Source organism: Cynocephalus volans, chromosome 8 (assembly GCF_027409185.1).
Source record: "Cynocephalus volans isolate mCynVol1 chromosome 8, mCynVol1.pri, whole genome shotgun sequence".
Classification (NCBI taxonomy): Eukaryota; Metazoa; Chordata; class Mammalia; order Dermoptera; family Cynocephalidae; genus Cynocephalus; species Cynocephalus volans.
The window spans coordinates 30203859-30220740 of NC_084467.1; the positions used below are offsets into that span (position 1 = coordinate 30203859).

Consider the following 16882-nt stretch of genomic DNA (forward strand, 5'->3'; position numbering starts at 1 on the left):
CTTTAAATTACATACGAGGGTACTTCAAAAAGTTCATGGAAAGATTCATATTATCTTTTAATTCTATTTTTCCGGGAATTTTTTGAAGTACCCTCATATGCAGCTCACATATCTCCACTGGACAGCACTGACCTAGAATGCCATTCCTCTAGTCTTTGTCTTAAATCCTTGCACCCGTCCTTCAGAGACGGGCTCAAATATCACCTCTTCTGAGAAGCCTCCCTAATATCAAGTCCTTTATTCTGATTCTGTTTTACTCACTTTCATAGCTCCATGGATGTGCCAGTGATTGCCTGGCCTTGACTCTATCCATTTGAAATTATACATTTGTTTGTATGATTACTTGATGCAGGACTGTCTCCCCCACCAACCTCAAAGCTCCATGAGAGCAAGGCCCATGTCTGTCTGGCTCTCCACTAGGAACCAAACACCTAGCCCAGAGCCTGGCACATGAATGGCTGCCAGTGGACACTTCAGAATGCCACAAGAAGTCATTCCATCTACTGCCTGGCCTTTGGGCAGGACTGTTCCCAACCATCTCAGAGAGCCTCCCTTCCCCTACGAGTGCCACTGTAGTCCTTCAGTATATAGCGTCTGCCTCTCCCAGATGGAAAGTCCTCATTTGTAGCTGACCAGAATCCCTCCTGCTGCAAGCTGGCCGGGGCCCTTTGTTCCATCTCAAACTTGAATGTGGATGCCAATCACCTGGGATCTTATTAAAACGCAGACTCTGGTTCATCAGGTCTGGGATGGAACCTGAGATTTTCATTCCTAACAGGCTACCCGGTGACAACATTACAGACCACACTCTGAGGAGCAAGGACGTAGAGAACCTGTTACCACCGTGAGAGTACCCCTGAAGTTTTCTTCCTGCTCTGGACCCTCTGTTGAGGAGGCTATTTGGGGTCTCCTGAAATTCAGCCCTGTCCCTTCTTGCTCCTCTGTGTATCCCACCAATCCTCACACCCCGAAAAGGAATGTGGTGCCTGTGGCTACTACTGTTGTTGGTTGGTTGGTTTTTTAATTTGAAAGAAACCTGTAAGCAGTTTTCAGAGTCAGGTCAGCCCTGATATGTATCATGGATATGTAACAATACTCTCCAATGATAAAGTCACACAGCTGGGAGTGCCCAACAGGGTAGGAAGCAGGCTTCTCTCCTGGGTCCCCAGCAGTCCTCAAGCTTTGGCTCCTGTCTGCCACACCTGGCTGATCAGATCCCGGCAGCTTCTACAGAGGCTCCACTCTGCAAAGTTTGGGCTTGGATGCTGGGAAATGTTCTCTCTACCATGTCCACAGGAGTACCATAAACCAAGTGTGTACTGCTGGGCCCGAGGGATGTAAGTGTCTTCTGGTGGCCTCACTTGTGTCTGTGTGTGTGCGTTTATAGATGTGCACATGTGCCCGTGCATGTGTGGTTGCACATTTGGACATGGGGTTTGTGTGTGTGTGTTTGTGTACGTGTGTTTGTGTACGTGTGTGTGTGTCCAGATGCACACATGTGTGCGTGCATGTATGGTTGTGTATTTGGACATGGGGCTTGTGTGTGTGTGTGTGTATGTGTGTAAAGACATGCACAGGTGTGTGGACCTATGGTTGCATATTTGGACATGGGGTTTGTGTGTGTGTGTCTGTGTGTGTGTGTGTGTGTGTGTGTGTGTGTGTACAGAGGCACATATGTGTGCATGTATGTATGGTTACGTATTTGGACGTGGCGTTTGTGTGTGTGTACAGATGCACATGTGTGCATGCATGTGTAGTTGCATATCTGGACATGGGGTTCGTGTGTGTGTCTGTGTGTGCATGGATGGAGTGTGTGTGTGTATGCGTTGCCCCCGACGCTCCAGTTCAGGAAAGCTTTCATCACACACAGCCACGCTGGACTCTTTCTGCGTGGGCCTGGGGGCTGGACCGTGTCCCTAGGTGGGTCCCACAGACGTGAGTGGCCCCACCGTCCCTTGCTGCTGCTGCTGCCGCTGCCCCTTGCGTCGCCGAGAGCCAGCGCCCGCCTCCTTGCTCTCCTTCCTGGCCAGGTTCCTGTTGGCGTTCTCCCGCCGGCCCTGGCCTCCCTTCCTCCTCTTCTGCCCTGCAACAACCCCGACAGCAGGAAGAATCAACAAAGGATGCATGGGGAGGCCCTGGGCATGGTCACGGGCCCTAGGAGGGGAGCGGCGAGGAAGCGGGCTGGGAGAGACAGGGGGAGGCTTGGAGTTGCTGCCTTTAGGTAGTCGGGTCACCTCAAGGCCTCCTCTGACCAGCAGCCACTTCAGAGGACCCTGCAGCATGGGTACTGAGAGGAGGTCTCAAGAGCCTTCCCACCCTCCACCCCTCAGCGCACACCAGACACCCTCTTCTTCCTCACGTCTTCCTCAGACCTTGGATCCCTACAGGCCAAGGGCACTCCCCGGGTGTTCAGTGCAGCTCTCGGGACAGGCAGAATGGCCCCCCACTCCCACTGTCCATGGGCCACCTCTGGGGCCAGGCAATGAGCAGCAGCCACCTCACTGCCAGCTGCAGGCTGTGTGACCTTGGTCAAATTACGACACCTCTGTGGCTCTTAGCACCCCTTTCAAACCCCCCCACTTGACCTCTGAGGATCCATTTAGCATGAGCATCTGTTGGCTCAAAAGAAATGGGGAAACTGGAGGGATATTGACCACAGAAGCTTCCAGCTCTCACCACACACAGTCCTGGAGCACTGCCCTCTGTGGGGACATGGCACCAGTTTGGACAGCATGGGGTCTGGAGTTTAAAACTCTCTATCTGGCCTTGCCCTGAGGCCCTCTCCTGGGCAGTGGGCAGGAAGCAGAGGTGATGGGATATCCCATGGCTGGTGCCTATGCCCTGACCCCAGGGAGGCAGGGGCGGCAGCTCACCCTCAGGACACGGCGTCCTCCGCACTGTGCATCTCCGGGTCTCCTTGGTGTCAGAGCAGGTGGCATGGTCCCCCCCAGGGGCATGGAGCACTCTACGTGTCCGCTCCTCAGAGCCTCTCCGGAAACCACAGAGCTTCTTCTTCTTAGAGCAGGGCCCCCATGGGGACCACTCGCTCAATTCACATTGTGCTGGCAGGAAAAGAGGAAAAAGGGAGAGAAGAAGAGAAGGGGTCACGTCTCCTCCCCTGGCCCAGAATACCCCAGGGGAGCCTCCCCCGGCCCAGAATACTCCAGGGGAGCCTCCCCCACTGCCTTCTGCCTGGACCACAGGCCAGAGGCATCTTTAGTCCAGAGGGGAGAAAGGTCCTTAGAGATCCCCAGAAGATGCAGGCATGGTGAGCTCTCCCTGCACAGTCCCCTTGCCCACATGGACCCGCTGCCCGCAGCACCCATCTGGCTTACCAGGACTGCTGCACTCCATAGTGCCATTGGCAGCTGTGGAGCCCTCAGGACAGGCCAGATAGCAGCGGCCCTTGTGCAGGTACAAGCCCTCCTTACACCTGGTGCAGAAGTTGTGGCTGAAGCAGGCCTCACACTGCTCGATCTTGCACTCTGGGGAGAGGACCAGATTGGGGGCCTCTGGCCCAGCTTGGAATGGACATTTCCCTCCACCCCAGCCCCACACCCTCCCATCCTCCCCGAACCCCACGGAGGAGGTGTAATTACTGCAGAGTTGTTTTGGGAAGGGAGGGGGAGGAAGGACAAGGGTAGGACAGTGGGGAAGAGGCTGGGGTGGCCACTCTCCAGAGCTGGCTGGGACTCCAGCCACTGTCAGCCAATCCTAACCCATACCATCTCAAGCTCTGGAGCCCGAGGTGGGGCCCAAGACAGCCAGGTCCAGAGGAGGAGGGCAGGGCTCTCTGGGATTAGTGGGGGTGGAGAGGAGTGTTTCTGCATCACATGACATCCCAGAGGACCACCCTGATCAGAGGTGAACTGAGGGACAGAATGATCCCCAGACGGTAGCTGTGGAGTCTTATCTTCCCCCATTGCTAGACATCCACAGCATCCCAGACCCTGGTTCTCCTGCCCCAAGCAGAAGGAAACTGCAAGGAGGAGGAGGGAACAATCCAGGGCAAATTCCTCTCCCTGTGTAAGGCCGAGTTCCAGGAACCACCTTGGTTGGACTCCTGGGTCCCTCCCTCATTCTCTGTTGTCAGTTCTCTCCTCTGGGGAAATGGAGGGGAGGGTGGGTTGTTCAGGGCTTGGCTGGAAGCAGGCAGGGTCTTTCACAATCTCTCCCTTCCCAGATTGTGGGCAGGCTGACTTCCTCTCAGTCCCTGGCACCTGATGCCTGAGCTGCCAGTTTCCTAGCAGCTGGCACAGCCAGAACTCCCCACCCCAAATACCCTGAGGACTGAGAGGGCAGCTCCCAGGGTCCTACCTCCATCCTCACAGGCTCCCCACCCTCCTCTATGCCTTCTAGCCTCTGTGGCTTTATCTCAGCCTCCTGCCCTCCTTCCTGCCCTGCCCTCCTTCCTCCCTGTTGCTCTGATTCCTGGGTTTGGTTGCCAGTAAAACAAGAATAAATATAAGAACGATAGAAGCTATCATTTATTGAGAGCCAAATACTGAGGGCTTTCCATGTGCATCTCACAACAACCCCAGGGGATAAAAACTAATACTCCCATTTTAAAGATGAGTTGTTGAGAGGCTGAGACATGCTCAAGGTCAAACAATGAATAGGTAGCAGAGTTGAGATCAGAACCCAGTCAGCTAACCTTGGGCCAGTCACTTTCCCTCTGGAGCCTCAATGTTACCAGCTATAAAAAGGGTACCATCACTTTTGTCCTGTCTCCCTCCAAAGGCTGCTGTGAGGTTCAACTGATATGAGATCTGGAAATGGCTCCTAAACTTCAAAGCATTGAACAGATGAGAGGGGGCACTGGTATTGTTCGCCTGCATGTGTTCACTGCATGGCCCCCAGCGTGTCCCAACTGCAGCCACAGAGATGGGATGGAGATATGACAGCATATGCCTTGGAACATGTGGAACTGTAGCTGGTATGGAAAAGTGGAGTCCGAGACCGGGAGAGAAGAGGTGGGAGGAGCAGGCTGACCCGACTTGGATTTCCCTGTCTTAGGTGTGGAGCCAACGGTGATTTTTAAGCAGAAGTGGGATAAGATAGGTTGTGTGTCTCAGAGCATCCTTCTGGCTGCAGTGTGAGGGCAGGTTGCAGGGAATTGGATGAAGGCTGGAGGCCAGATGAGCAGACCATTGTGATGGTCCAGGAGAGAGGTGCTGGGAGCTGGGTGAGACAATGGCTTGAGGATGGGAAGGGGACGGGCAGGTAGGACTGGGAGCCACCATGGGGGTGGCACATGCAAGAGGTTGGCTCTCAGGCCTGGGGCTTGGCTGACAGGTTGGGGCACTGACAGCAACCTGTGGGAATACAGGTAGGTACAGCTGGGGAGGGAGGAAATGGGTTCTGGTATGGACACACTGACTTGCAAGTATGGGGGGGAGATGTCTGACCAGCATCCAGATACTTGAATCGGGAGCTCATCTCCTCTCCTCAGTGCCCCCATGACTCCTCTCACCAGCCACTCAAGTTCAAAGCACACTGCCCCAGTGCGGGGCCCCTGGTACCCGCTCCCACCCCAGCCACACTCACTGATGCACTTGTTCATGTCGGGGTTGCGGGCATCAAAGTATCCAGGCGGGCAGGACGGCAAGCACACGCCCACCTGGCGGATGTCGTTCCTCTCCAGCAGGATGAACAGCTTGGGCGAGCACTTGAGGCAGCCGTTGACCTCAGAGCAGAGCTCACAGCCTTTGGCGCAGGCCTGGCTCCCCTCGGCACTGACTGCAAGGGTGGAGCAAGGGTGAGAAAGAGGCCGCAGGAGAGACCCCCATCTTTCTAGGCTCCCACAAGGATGGGAAGTGAGTGGATTGGAGTTTCATTCCACAGAAGGAATGTGCTTTTCAGAAAGTACAGGCCAGGCTGGCAGCTCTCTGCAAACCTGCTTTATAAACATCCCCAATATTCTCTCTCAAGGGAACTAGCACAGATGCCTGGAGCAGAGGCTCCCATCCGTCCCATGTGCCTCCCTAGCTACAGGCACGACACAAGCTCACCCTCTAGGCTGTCTCTACCATCCCAGTGAAGCAACAGAAGACATACCCTTCCTGGAACTTACCCCTACTCTCCCCAGAGGAAGAAAAATCTAGCCTCGAGTACAGAAGGAGAGTTTTTTAAATCCCTGAGAAAGTTTTAAGGACAAGAGGGATAGTGGGTTGAATTCAGAAAAGGACCACCAGCCCCGAGACAGGAAGACAACTGGAATAACCTATGTCTTGAACAGTGGTCTCAACCAGGGACGATTTTGCTCCTCAAATGACATTTGGCAATGCACAGAGACATTTCTGACTATCACTGGGGGAGGGTTGTTACTAGCATCAAGAGGGTGGAGGACAAGTATGCTGCTAAGCATCCTACAGTGCGTGGGGCACAACAAAGAGTTATTTGGTCCAAACTGTACCCGAGATTGAGAAACCCCTGGCTTAGATTCATCCTCTGAGGCTTTGTGATGTCCCATTCCAGCACCGAGTCTCAGACCTTTGATCTCATTCCCTCATTCACTTGTTCAGCCAGTCACCGAGCCCCTCCCATGTACCTGTGCAGTGTGAGCCCTGGGGACAGGGAGGCAAATACACAGGTTTTCTCTGCAGAAGAGTGGATGTTTCCATGGAACAGAAAGACCCACGAACAGGTCAATGTCGGCAGCCATAAAGCCAAGCACTAGTGGACCCAAAATGAAGAGTGGGAAAGAATTCACAAAGGAGGTGCCATCGGGGGGCACCTCTTGAAGAACTAGAAGAGATTTGTCCTTTAGGAAGCAGAGATAAGGGCACTGGAAGGAGCAGGACCAGAGAGGTGTACTACCCTAAGGGGAATTACAGATAATTTGGGATGGAGCTGGGAATGGGAGGGGAGTGGTGAAAGATAGTGTCCTATCTTCCTGTCATGCTAAGGAGCTTGAACTTGATCCCGCCAGGTGGCATCTCCCAAAGAGTGTTCCTTGGAACTTGATTTCCCCAAATGTTAATGGGAAGTTGTGGAGAAAAGATGACTATATCATTAAGACCAGGAACCAGAGAGTCAAACAAACCTCAATAGAATCATTTACTGCAGGGCTTCTTGCAATCTTTATTATGCTCCCGTGCAGAGTGACTCTCTAAGAGAGAGACAGAGTGAGCTACATTTCCCAAACATTCTGGCCACAGAACATTTGTTTTGCAGAGTTTTTCTTGGGACTTTCTCAGAGCTGTTTAGACAATAGTGAGCCATTGGAAAATTTTAAGCAGAGGTGAGACATTGTCCAATTTACATATTGGAAAGATTCCTCTGGCAGCCAGGGTGGAGACCAGAAACCAAAGAACTGTTTGTAAGGAAGCTGACTGGATCATCCAGGTGAGAGTCTTAAACAAAATTCTATTCAGTGGAGAGGGAGAGAAAAGGGTCTAAGCGATGCTCAGGGAATACAGTCGTAGACCTTAGTGGCTAACAGATGGAGAGGAGGGAGAAGTTGGGGTGATTCCCAAGTGTCTGTCCTTGGGTGTGGGTGAACTGGGGGGCCAGACACTAGAAGAGGCCCAAGGGAAGAGAAGTGAATTGAGAAGGAAGAAGGGGAAGGAGAGTGGTTATGAGCCACTTTGGAGGAACCAGGCAGTGAGGGGCTGCAGACACAGCTGGAGACAGAGCTGGGAGATCAGAAGAGAGATGGCAGGAGGTAGTGCAGCATAGTGGACCCAGAGCTCGGGCTTCAGAGTCAGCTGCAGGCTTCAGAGTCAGCTGCACCTGCAGCCAAATCCCCAATCTGCAAGCCTGGGCGCAACACGAAACTGTGCGTGGCCTGCTTGCCGCTCCTGAAAAGGGAGGTGAGGGTGTCCACTCTGGAGGGCTGCTGAGAGAAGTGCATGCTCCAGGAACAATTCCTGATGTCAGAACCAGAGGACGAGGAAGAGCCAGAAAGGGCAGCAGAAGGAGAATAACAAACACAATGATAATCATAACAAGGGTAGCTTATTGCTAAATGTTGAGCCCTTATTCTGTGGCAGGCACTGTTCTCACTGCTCGACAAGTATTAGCTCATTCAATCCTTGTAATAGCCCATGAGGTAGGTACGATTATTATTAGTAGTAGTAGTATTAATCTTCATTTTTACTGATGAAGAAATGAGGAGGTTAAGTTACCTGGCCAAGATTTCTCAGCCAGTGTGTTCCGGGCAGAGGGAACAAAGTATACGAAGGCTGGAGGTGGGACAATTCGAGGTGGCATGGAAACTGGAAGCATGGCTACACTATATGTTTTTAAAATATAAAATGTATTTGTATAGAGCCAGTGCTACTTTTAATTCATCAATAAATTTAAAAATGACTATCGTTCTGGTTGGTTTGGTCCCTCGTATAACTCCAAATGCTGTACTGCAGTTACAAGGGAGTCCTTGAGATTATTTTTTCACTTTGGGCCATTGTTCAGCTGGATTACAAATTAATAAATCATTGTAGATTTTAGGTACCACTTCCACTTCAAAGATTTAAAATCCTCTATTACTCACTGTTTTTACTTAATTTATTGTTGAAATGAATGCTCCCTCTAGGTTTTTGCCTCAGATTCCATAACTGAGGTGATCCAGGTGTCCCATACGCAGGGCTCTATAGCTGTGTTGCCAAACACATTTATTCCTTCATTATCACCTATGTCAAGGACTGATTTGGGGGACTTCTCAGACTCCCACTGCCCTTCTCCTACTCAAACAGCAATGATCATTTCTGTGCATTTTCCTTCAGTGCTATCAATGATACAGCAGAGAGACTGTGGTGCACTCAGATCTGGAATTAATTCAGCATGGCAGGAAAGTGGAATGAGTGGTTAGATGTGAAGCTGGGGAGGGAAGCAGGGGCCAGACAAGGAAGGGTCTTGAACCCATATAAAGGAGTTCAGACTTTATCCAAAAGACAATGAGGAATCACTGGGGGTGTAAAATAGGAGACATGGCCAACATCCCTTTTAGAAAGATCACTCTGTGGAGTGGAGACTGGGTTGTAGAGAGGCAAAAGTGGTGGCAGGAAGGCTCCCAGGTCAGAACTCCAGGTTAGGAGAGCTGGGCTGAGCCAAGAAGAGGAAAAGGAGTAGACACATGTAAGATGTGCAGGTGGCAGGATCCACAAGATTAGGTGATGGCTTAGATGTGGGGGTGAGGGACAGGGCAAAGCCAGGTCGAGGTGACTTGGAGATGTCGGGCTTGTGCACTGGGTAACTGTTGACCTGTCACTGAGAGAGTGAGTGCAGGAGGAACAGGGTTGCGTGGGAGGAATGATGCACAATTATGTTTCAGATGCGTTGCCTTTGCGGTTCCTGGGGGACATGCAGGGGAAGGCATGTATAGGCGGTTGGACATGTGGGTCTGGAACTCAAAGAAACATTTCAGCTGGAGACTGAGATGTGGAGTCCTTAACATGAAAACAGTCATCAAAGGCACACGGGGCTATGAGATGGGGAGGAGAGTGGGTACAGAGAGCAAGAGGAGGAACTGGGCATCTCAGAGAAGGACAGAAAATGAAGGGGCAACCACGAGCAAACAGACAGGCAGGGACACTGAAAATCATACTGCATCATGGCACTCAGTGGATGTGAGAGGTGTCACCACACCAGATGCTGCTGGGTTGTCATGTAAGGAATCAGTGACAAGCAGGTTGTTGGCGACCCTGGCAGTGGGGTGGCAGGGCTACAGGGCAGAGAGTGGTGGTTGAGGAGTGAAAAGAAGGTGAGGAAGTAGAGAGAGGATGTAGCGCCATCTCCTTTGAGAACTGGCTGTGTAAGGGAGGAGAGAAGTGGGGACCAGTCTGTGGGAGCTGTCATTGGGAGTGAAATCAGTGGGCATGAAAGAGCAGCCCCAGGAAGAAGTGGTGTCATGGCTGGGCCCTGGGCGGGCAACACCTGCATGAGCCAGCTGAGCAGAGGAAGAGGGGCTGGGGAGGAAGCAGAGACGGAAGCCCTGGAGAGGTGGAGGAGTCTGAGAGGGAGGGTAGTGATAGAAACCAGTGCAAAGGGAGAGATCTTCAGGTCCCGGGGCTGGGAGGAGGCCAGGGCTGGTGAGCTCAGAAGCTCATCTAGGAGACTTGACCATTGATTATTGATTGGGTGACCCTGAGAAGGGCAGTCTTAGTGGGAAAATGGGGACAAGAGCCAGACCACAGTGGGCTGAGTGGAAGACAAGGCAGTGGGGATAAAGTAAGGAGAGGGACAGAGAGTGAGAGAACATGGAAAGAGACGAGGAGAGAGCACATGAGCGTGGGGAGTGGGATTACAAGACTCGAAGGCAGAGTAAATTGATGGGGTGAAGACCCCTGGATATGGGAGGCTCAGGGTACAGAGTTCAGGCACTGAGATTGGCTTTGGTTAAGGAGAGGGACCAGAGGCTGGAGTCAGGGACAAGGGACTGAGGGAGCTGAGCTCCATGAGGTTTGAGGGCTCAGAAGGGAGAGAGGGGCTCAGTGACAGGCAGGGTCAGTTCAATGAGGAAAGGGATGCTTATCAAAGGGGACTGGAACCAATGCATGCTCTCAGCCTAGCAAGGCGAAACAAGTGAGCAGGGATCGGGTGGAGAGTCAGACAGGAGGAGGCTCCTCAGTGGGAACATGGCCTTGAATGGTGGGCCCAGGGAAGGTGGGGAGTGTTTGGGAGGATGCATAATGATTCAGAAGGAAAAACCAAGGCTCATTCTCCCCACAGACATTTACTGCACACCTGTCAGGTGCCCAGACTGGGACGTGGAGGTAGAGCAGCAATGGCCCACACAGGGACGTGGGAGGCAGGGCTGGTCACAACCGTGGGTGGTGCATTGGGGCGGCCTGGTAGGCCTGCAAGCCTGGCTGAGGAGGACTGGTAGGCTCAGAGAGGGTGAGTGGGCTCAGAGAGGGGATGGAGCCTCCCTCCCAACTTCTCACCACCTCTCCCGCCCCCCACAGTTCTACCCTTCCCACCAGCCATCCTACTACCTCGGCTCCCAAGGCTGTCCCAACCCAGTTCAATGAGCCTGCAAAGTAGGGCTGTGCCCTCCTCATTCCCCATCTGCTTCCAGCCTGCGTCATCCTTATGCAAAACCCTCTCAAGTCGCTTTTGCCATGGTGAGGCCTTGGCCCAGGGTGGCTCAGTCCCTGCCCCCTCCCTGAAGAATGGCTTCTGGCTTACAGTCCCTCCTCCCCAGGGGCTTCTTCCAGTTCCCAACTTCTTTATCTCCAGGGATCTTTCTTTCTTTTCTTTTTTTTTAAGATGACGGGTGAGGGGATCTTAACCCTTGACTTGGTGTTGTCAGCACCACACTGTCCCAAGTGAGCAAACCGGCCATCCCTATATAGGGATCCGAACCTGTGGGCTTGGTGTTATCAGCACCACACTCTCCCGAGTGAGCCACGGGCCGGCCCTTCCAGGGTTCTTTCTTAAGTCAAAAATCTGATGGGGTCACAGCCCTGCCTAAAAGCTATCAATGGCTCCCTATCACCCACAGAATTTAGATCCAGCTCCTTGCCTGGCCGAGAAAGCTTTCATAAGCTGATCCCACTCACCACATCTCTCAACGTGACCCCTAAGCAATATGCAACTATTTTTGTTTCTCTGGACACATCACTCCATTTCACACCTCTGTGCCTTTGCTCAAGTTGGTCCTTCTGCCTGGAACGTTCTCTGAATCCTGCTGAGCCTAACTCTTTCAAGCCTCAGAACTAAAGTCACCTCCTCCTTGGGCCGGCCCGTGGCTCACTCGGGAGAGTGCAGTGCTCATAACACCAAGGCCACGGGTTCGGATCCCATATAGAGATGGCCAGTTAGCTCACTGGGTGAGTGTGCTGCTGACAACACCAAGTCAAGGGTTAAGATCCCCTTACTGGTCATCTCTTTAAAAAAAATAATAATAATTCGGGCCGGCCCGTGGCTCACTCGGTAGAGTGCGGTGCTGATAACACCAAGGCCCCGGGTTCGGATCCCATATACGGATGGCCGGTTCGCTCACTGGCTGAGTGTGGTGCTGACAACACCAAGTCAAGGGTTAAGATCCCCTTACCGGTCATCTTTAAAATAAATAAATAAATAAATAAAATAAATAAAAAATAAAAATAAATAATAATAAAAAAAAAATAAAGTCACCTCCTCCAGAAAGTCTTCCCTGATATCACCTCCCTGCAAAGTCTGGATGGAGTATTTCTCTGTGTTCCCATGTCCCCAGTACTTGAATCCATCATGGCACACATCACCTCAGATTGTTATTATCTGCTAATATGTCTTTTTCTCCCACTAGAAAGAGCTTTGGAGGGCACAGCCTGTCTTATTTCTGAATGGGAACCCAGTAAAGAGGTGAGGCTCCACAAGAGGATAGAGCTCCCCTGGGACACAGGGTTGAGGATATGGTAAGTGAGACAGAGACTCAGGAACGGGGGCGGTGTGTGGATGGATCTCAATGAGTATTCACTAAAGTGTGGGGAGCGGGACTGGATAGGAACGGGGGACTCAGGGTGAATTGGGTTAGGGTCAATGGGGGGTGGAGAGAATTCACCATGACCCAAGGAATCATGATCTTGGTGATGACCTTGGTTTGGGGGTGGAATCTAGCCGTGGAGGAACTAGACTCAGTAAGTGAGAACTGGGTTAAGTTGGTGGGGGTAGTAGGACAGGGAGTGAGGCCTCAGTGAGGAGATAAGGAAGGAGTAGGCAAGGGCCTTCTCAGGCCATATGTTCTCCCAGGAGTGTGTCTATTCCTATGACTTCCTGAAAACCAGATCATCTGCCTGCACCTTCAACAAGCCCTGGGTACATTCCCTGGGAAGATCCAGGATTCTTTAACTGAGTGGTGAGCTTAGTTTAGAGCTTCACTTTTTCTCACCTGGGCCAAAACAGCAGTTTACTCCATTTGTCTCCCACCTCAAGCCATCCCCCCCACCCTCTACAGCAGCTAGACCATGCATGTGCTCCTCTGATTAAAAGCTCTCAATGGCTCCTCATCATCCACAGCCCACATCAGGTCAAGTGTAAACTCTTCCACCTGGCAAATACAAAGAGCTTAACGATGTGACCTCTGCCCACTTCTGCAGCATCATCTCCCAAGACCCTTCCCTCAGCTCTATCCTAATGAGTATTGGGCTTTTTGTTTTAGCAGCAGAACCCTTGTTTTCCATAGAAAAGGTCCCCAATGTATAAAATAGATATGAGCACAGCTGCTCCAGTTAAAACCCGTGGGCTCCCCTGAACTCCATTTAAAAATCATCTCCCCAGCTATTCCTAGCTACACCCCACTTCCTGGACAAACACTCTATGCCTCCTCGCGGTTCCTCTGGGCTCTCCCAGGTCCTCAAGTTTCCTCCTGTGGCAGCATTCATGACACTGGATGGAAATGGTCTCTTCCCTCCTAGCTCCTGGGCTCTTCACGATTCATCTCTTGATCCAGCCCCAGGCTCTGTAGGCTCTCAGTGGACATTTGCTGAATGACCCAAGGCATGAATGAGATTCAGTGAAGGAAGAGGGACTCTAAGGATGGCCATCACGGGAGGGGATGGCAGATCCAGATGCAGGATGCGGCAGTGAGAAGGGGCAAGAAAGGAGGTCCCAGCTTCTGGAGGAGTCAGGGCTCTGTGAAGGAATGGGGGCTTCACGGTGGGGGGTGGGAAGGACGGAGTGAGGGGGCCCAGGATCAGATAGGAGAAGGGGCTCAGGGAGGGCACAGGTCCTCAGTGAGTGGAGGAGGAGGGGGAGGCCTTACCAGGGGCCTCGTAACCCAGAACCAAAGAAAAGTTCTTTGCTTCACTTTTTTTCCCACTCCATGCAGGGGGAGCACCAATCAGACTCCCAGATCAGACACTCTTGGGTTCAGAACTGGTGTATGGCTCAGGATCAGAGTTACACTGGCTGGCTTCTGGCTGCCTGATGGAGTTTGGATGTGTTGTCCCCTCCAAAACTCATGCGGAAATTTGATCTCCAATGTGGCAGTGTTGGAAACTGAGTCATGGGGGCGGATCCTTCATGAATGGATTAATGCTCTCCCTGGGGGGGGGAGGGGTAGTGAGTGAGTTCTTGCTCTGTTAGTTTCCGCAAGACCTGATTGTTTAAAGGACACCTCCTCTCTCGCTTTCTCTTGCTTTCTCTCTCTTGCTTCCTCTCGCCATATGATCTGCTTGTACCCACTTTCTGCCATGAGTAGAAGCAGCCTGAGGCCCATGCCAGATGCAGCTGTCCCAGAATCGTAAGCCAAATAAACCTCTTTTCCTCATAAAATACCCAGTCTCAGGTATTTCTGTTATAGCAACACAACATGGACTAATACACTGCCCTACTGATATGCAGTCCAGGGATATAAGACAGAGTCAGTAGCCCTGAGGCTCATATGCACAGCAAGCCTATCTCTGCCCCCTAGTCTGCCCAGTGCCCTTCCACACTATCAAGAAGCCTGAGCAGCCACACACAGGTATCTTGGTCTTTCCTCTTCCCGCCCCTCCTCCCAGGGAAACCCTAGGGCAAAATGGTCCACACATTGTTTAACAATCTCTTGCATCCTGAAGTCTACACAGTACTTGATATTTTACAAAGGTTGTTAAAAATACACATCTATTATCTCCTGTAAGCTTTACTTGATTCCTAAACTATTAGATTTCAGCTTTATGATTGTGAGTATTATGGTTATTATGTAACAAGCACTACCTGACAACACCCACCCTCATCCATCCCTGAGCCTCGGTCCATTTTGGACCCTTCCTGCATCACTGGTCTTTTCACACCTCACCCCACCCTTGACCCTTACCATCAAGGATGTCTGTCACTTATATCACATGGTAATAAAAACTGGTTATCTGCTGCCAAGGCTGTTAGATGTGGCCGTCTCAAAAGTGGGCACACCAAAATTGCTGCATTCGTTTGGCCATTGCTGGGACCAGGCCCTTTCTGACGCCCCCTCCAGTACTTTTTTTTTTAAGTTCAACAGACTCGAACCCCAGTCTATGACCTCTGGTTTGGGTATGTGTGTGGCCCTGCATGTGTGAGTGTGATCGTAACCACTCGTGCATGTCGCGTGAATGTAAATGGTTCCTCTCTGTCTCTCTCTCTCATTTCGGAAATACAGTAGACTGATTATAAACTGCTAAACCGCATCTGGCCCATGAGTCCAAAATACTGGCCACAACAGATGAGAAGGGAGGAAAATCAAGGCCTTGCTGCTGATTAAACCTAACCGTCTCTAATTGTTTGTTAAGCCTGGGATTTTCAGCTTCACCAATTTTCTGAGCTTCTCTCCCTGGGCTGAGTTCTAGCCTTGGCCACTCCCATAGGGACCCAACAAAACTCTGCTCCTTTCAACCTTCACTGACAGGCCTCTGTCTGAAGGGAAAAGTGAAGCAAGAGGAAGTCGGGCTAGACTGCAGGAAGACCTCCTGCCTATGGGCATGACATCTCTTTATGGGGGATGTCAAAAGACAGGCTCCCACCCCACTTCCTAGCAGGGGTCACTCACACAGTGGCCACTCCTACAACGTAATGGGCCCCCATCACTGGACACATTAAGTAGAGCCTAGTGAGGGGATTGGGGCCAGGTTAATCTTGAATTCTATCGAACTCTGTTTTTAAGAAACTGGAATCACAGGCATTAGGAGACCTGGGTTCCCACCTTGGCTGTGTCCTTAGGCCCATTGCTTCCCCTTTCTTAGCATCTGTACAATGATAGGATTTCATTATTCTTTCTAAGCTGTAAGAACCCTTTCTTCCAATGACACTACACTGAAGCTCATTACTGAAAGCAGGGAAAAGAGAAGCTGCTCTGCTTTGAGGGTGGGAGGGCCAGACTCCTGCCCACTTGCCTCCTCTTCCCCCTGCACCACTGTAGCCCCCTGAATCCCACTGGGCATGGCTTAAAAGCCACAGGACTGGACAGTCTCACAACCGTCCCAACTCCACTGTCCCTGCCCCATGATCCGGGCAGGGGAAGCCCTGTTGCCCACTGCCATGCTGTGCTGAGTTCCTGGCCCAAAGGGGTTGAGGGCTGCACCATAGACACCAGCAAAAGAAAGGAGCCCGAACTCCTCAGCCAGTGAGGAGGGAACCCAGCATGCCAGGCAGGGGCCAGAGGAGCATCTCCATGGATACCACACAAAGCTGGTGTTATGTCAAAGGGCATAATCCACAAACTGGATCCTCACAAGAGAGGGGTTAATCTAGAAAGCAGAGTCTACAAAGGAGAAAATAGACAAAGTGAGAAATCTACAGAGTGGGTAATCTCAACAAATTAATCCACCAACTGGATAATCCACAAACAGGATAATCTACTGAGTAATCTACAAAGCTGTAATAGACAAAGTAGAAATCTGCAATGGTCATCACAGAATAAAACTACCGCAGGACCCCTGGTCCCTGGGTAGCCCCCTCCCACTGCCAAGGCCAGTGGTGGTCCAGCCCCCTCCATTACTCACTCCGCCTCTGTCTCTTCCCCTTGGTCCCCCGGCTGCCGACGGCAAGATGCATCCAGCTTAGAACCAGGGCCACCACACACAGCCCAAGCCGCATAGTCACTTGCCAGCTCCAGGCCCCTGGTAGGAGGGGTGGTCTCTGGGGGTGGATGGCGCAGGGCTCTTGCTAACGCCTCCGGGGCTGGGTCAGCAGCAGGAGGCCCGGGCCTGGGCCACAGCCCAAATCCACCATAATCTCAGCTGGGGACAGAGAGGGTGTGGGGAGCCCCGTTCTCCATCAGCCCAAAGAGAGGTTCTCAAAGACAGCGTTCCTCAAAGGCACCTTGTTGTGTCACATGGGAAATCTCTGTCACCTCAGCAGGGACTTCTCCAAAAACCAACCTGCGGGGGGGGGGGGGAGAGACAAGGGTTAATTCCATGGTACGAGGGGGCCCCCCCAACCTGTTCCTCCTGCTTTCTCATGTGGTCCCCTACCCAGGAGACTGTGAAAACTCAGAATGTTCAGA

At 51.9% G+C, this 16882-nt stretch overlaps 1 protein-coding gene across 2 annotated transcripts; it reads right to left on the bottom strand.

Moving 5' to 3' along the window:
• Positions 1-1807: 1807 nt before the first annotated feature.
• Positions 1808-16473, bottom strand: RSPO1 (R-spondin 1). Of its 2 annotated transcripts, XM_063106761.1 has the most exons (5): positions 16380-16473; positions 5548-5739; positions 3336-3485; positions 2874-3062; positions 1808-2083 (listed from the first exon to the last, which is right to left on the bottom strand). In XM_063106761.1, the coding sequence occupies exons 1-5, from the start codon at positions 16471-16473 to the stop codon at positions 1917-1919; spliced, it is 792 nt and encodes a 263-aa protein (XP_062962831.1). In that variant the 3' UTR covers positions 1808-1916. The 2 variants fall into 2 exon arrangements, with proteins under 2 accessions (XP_062962831.1, XP_062962832.1); XM_063106762.1 differs by lacking the exon at positions 2874-3062.
• Positions 16474-16882: the final 409 nt, after the last annotated feature.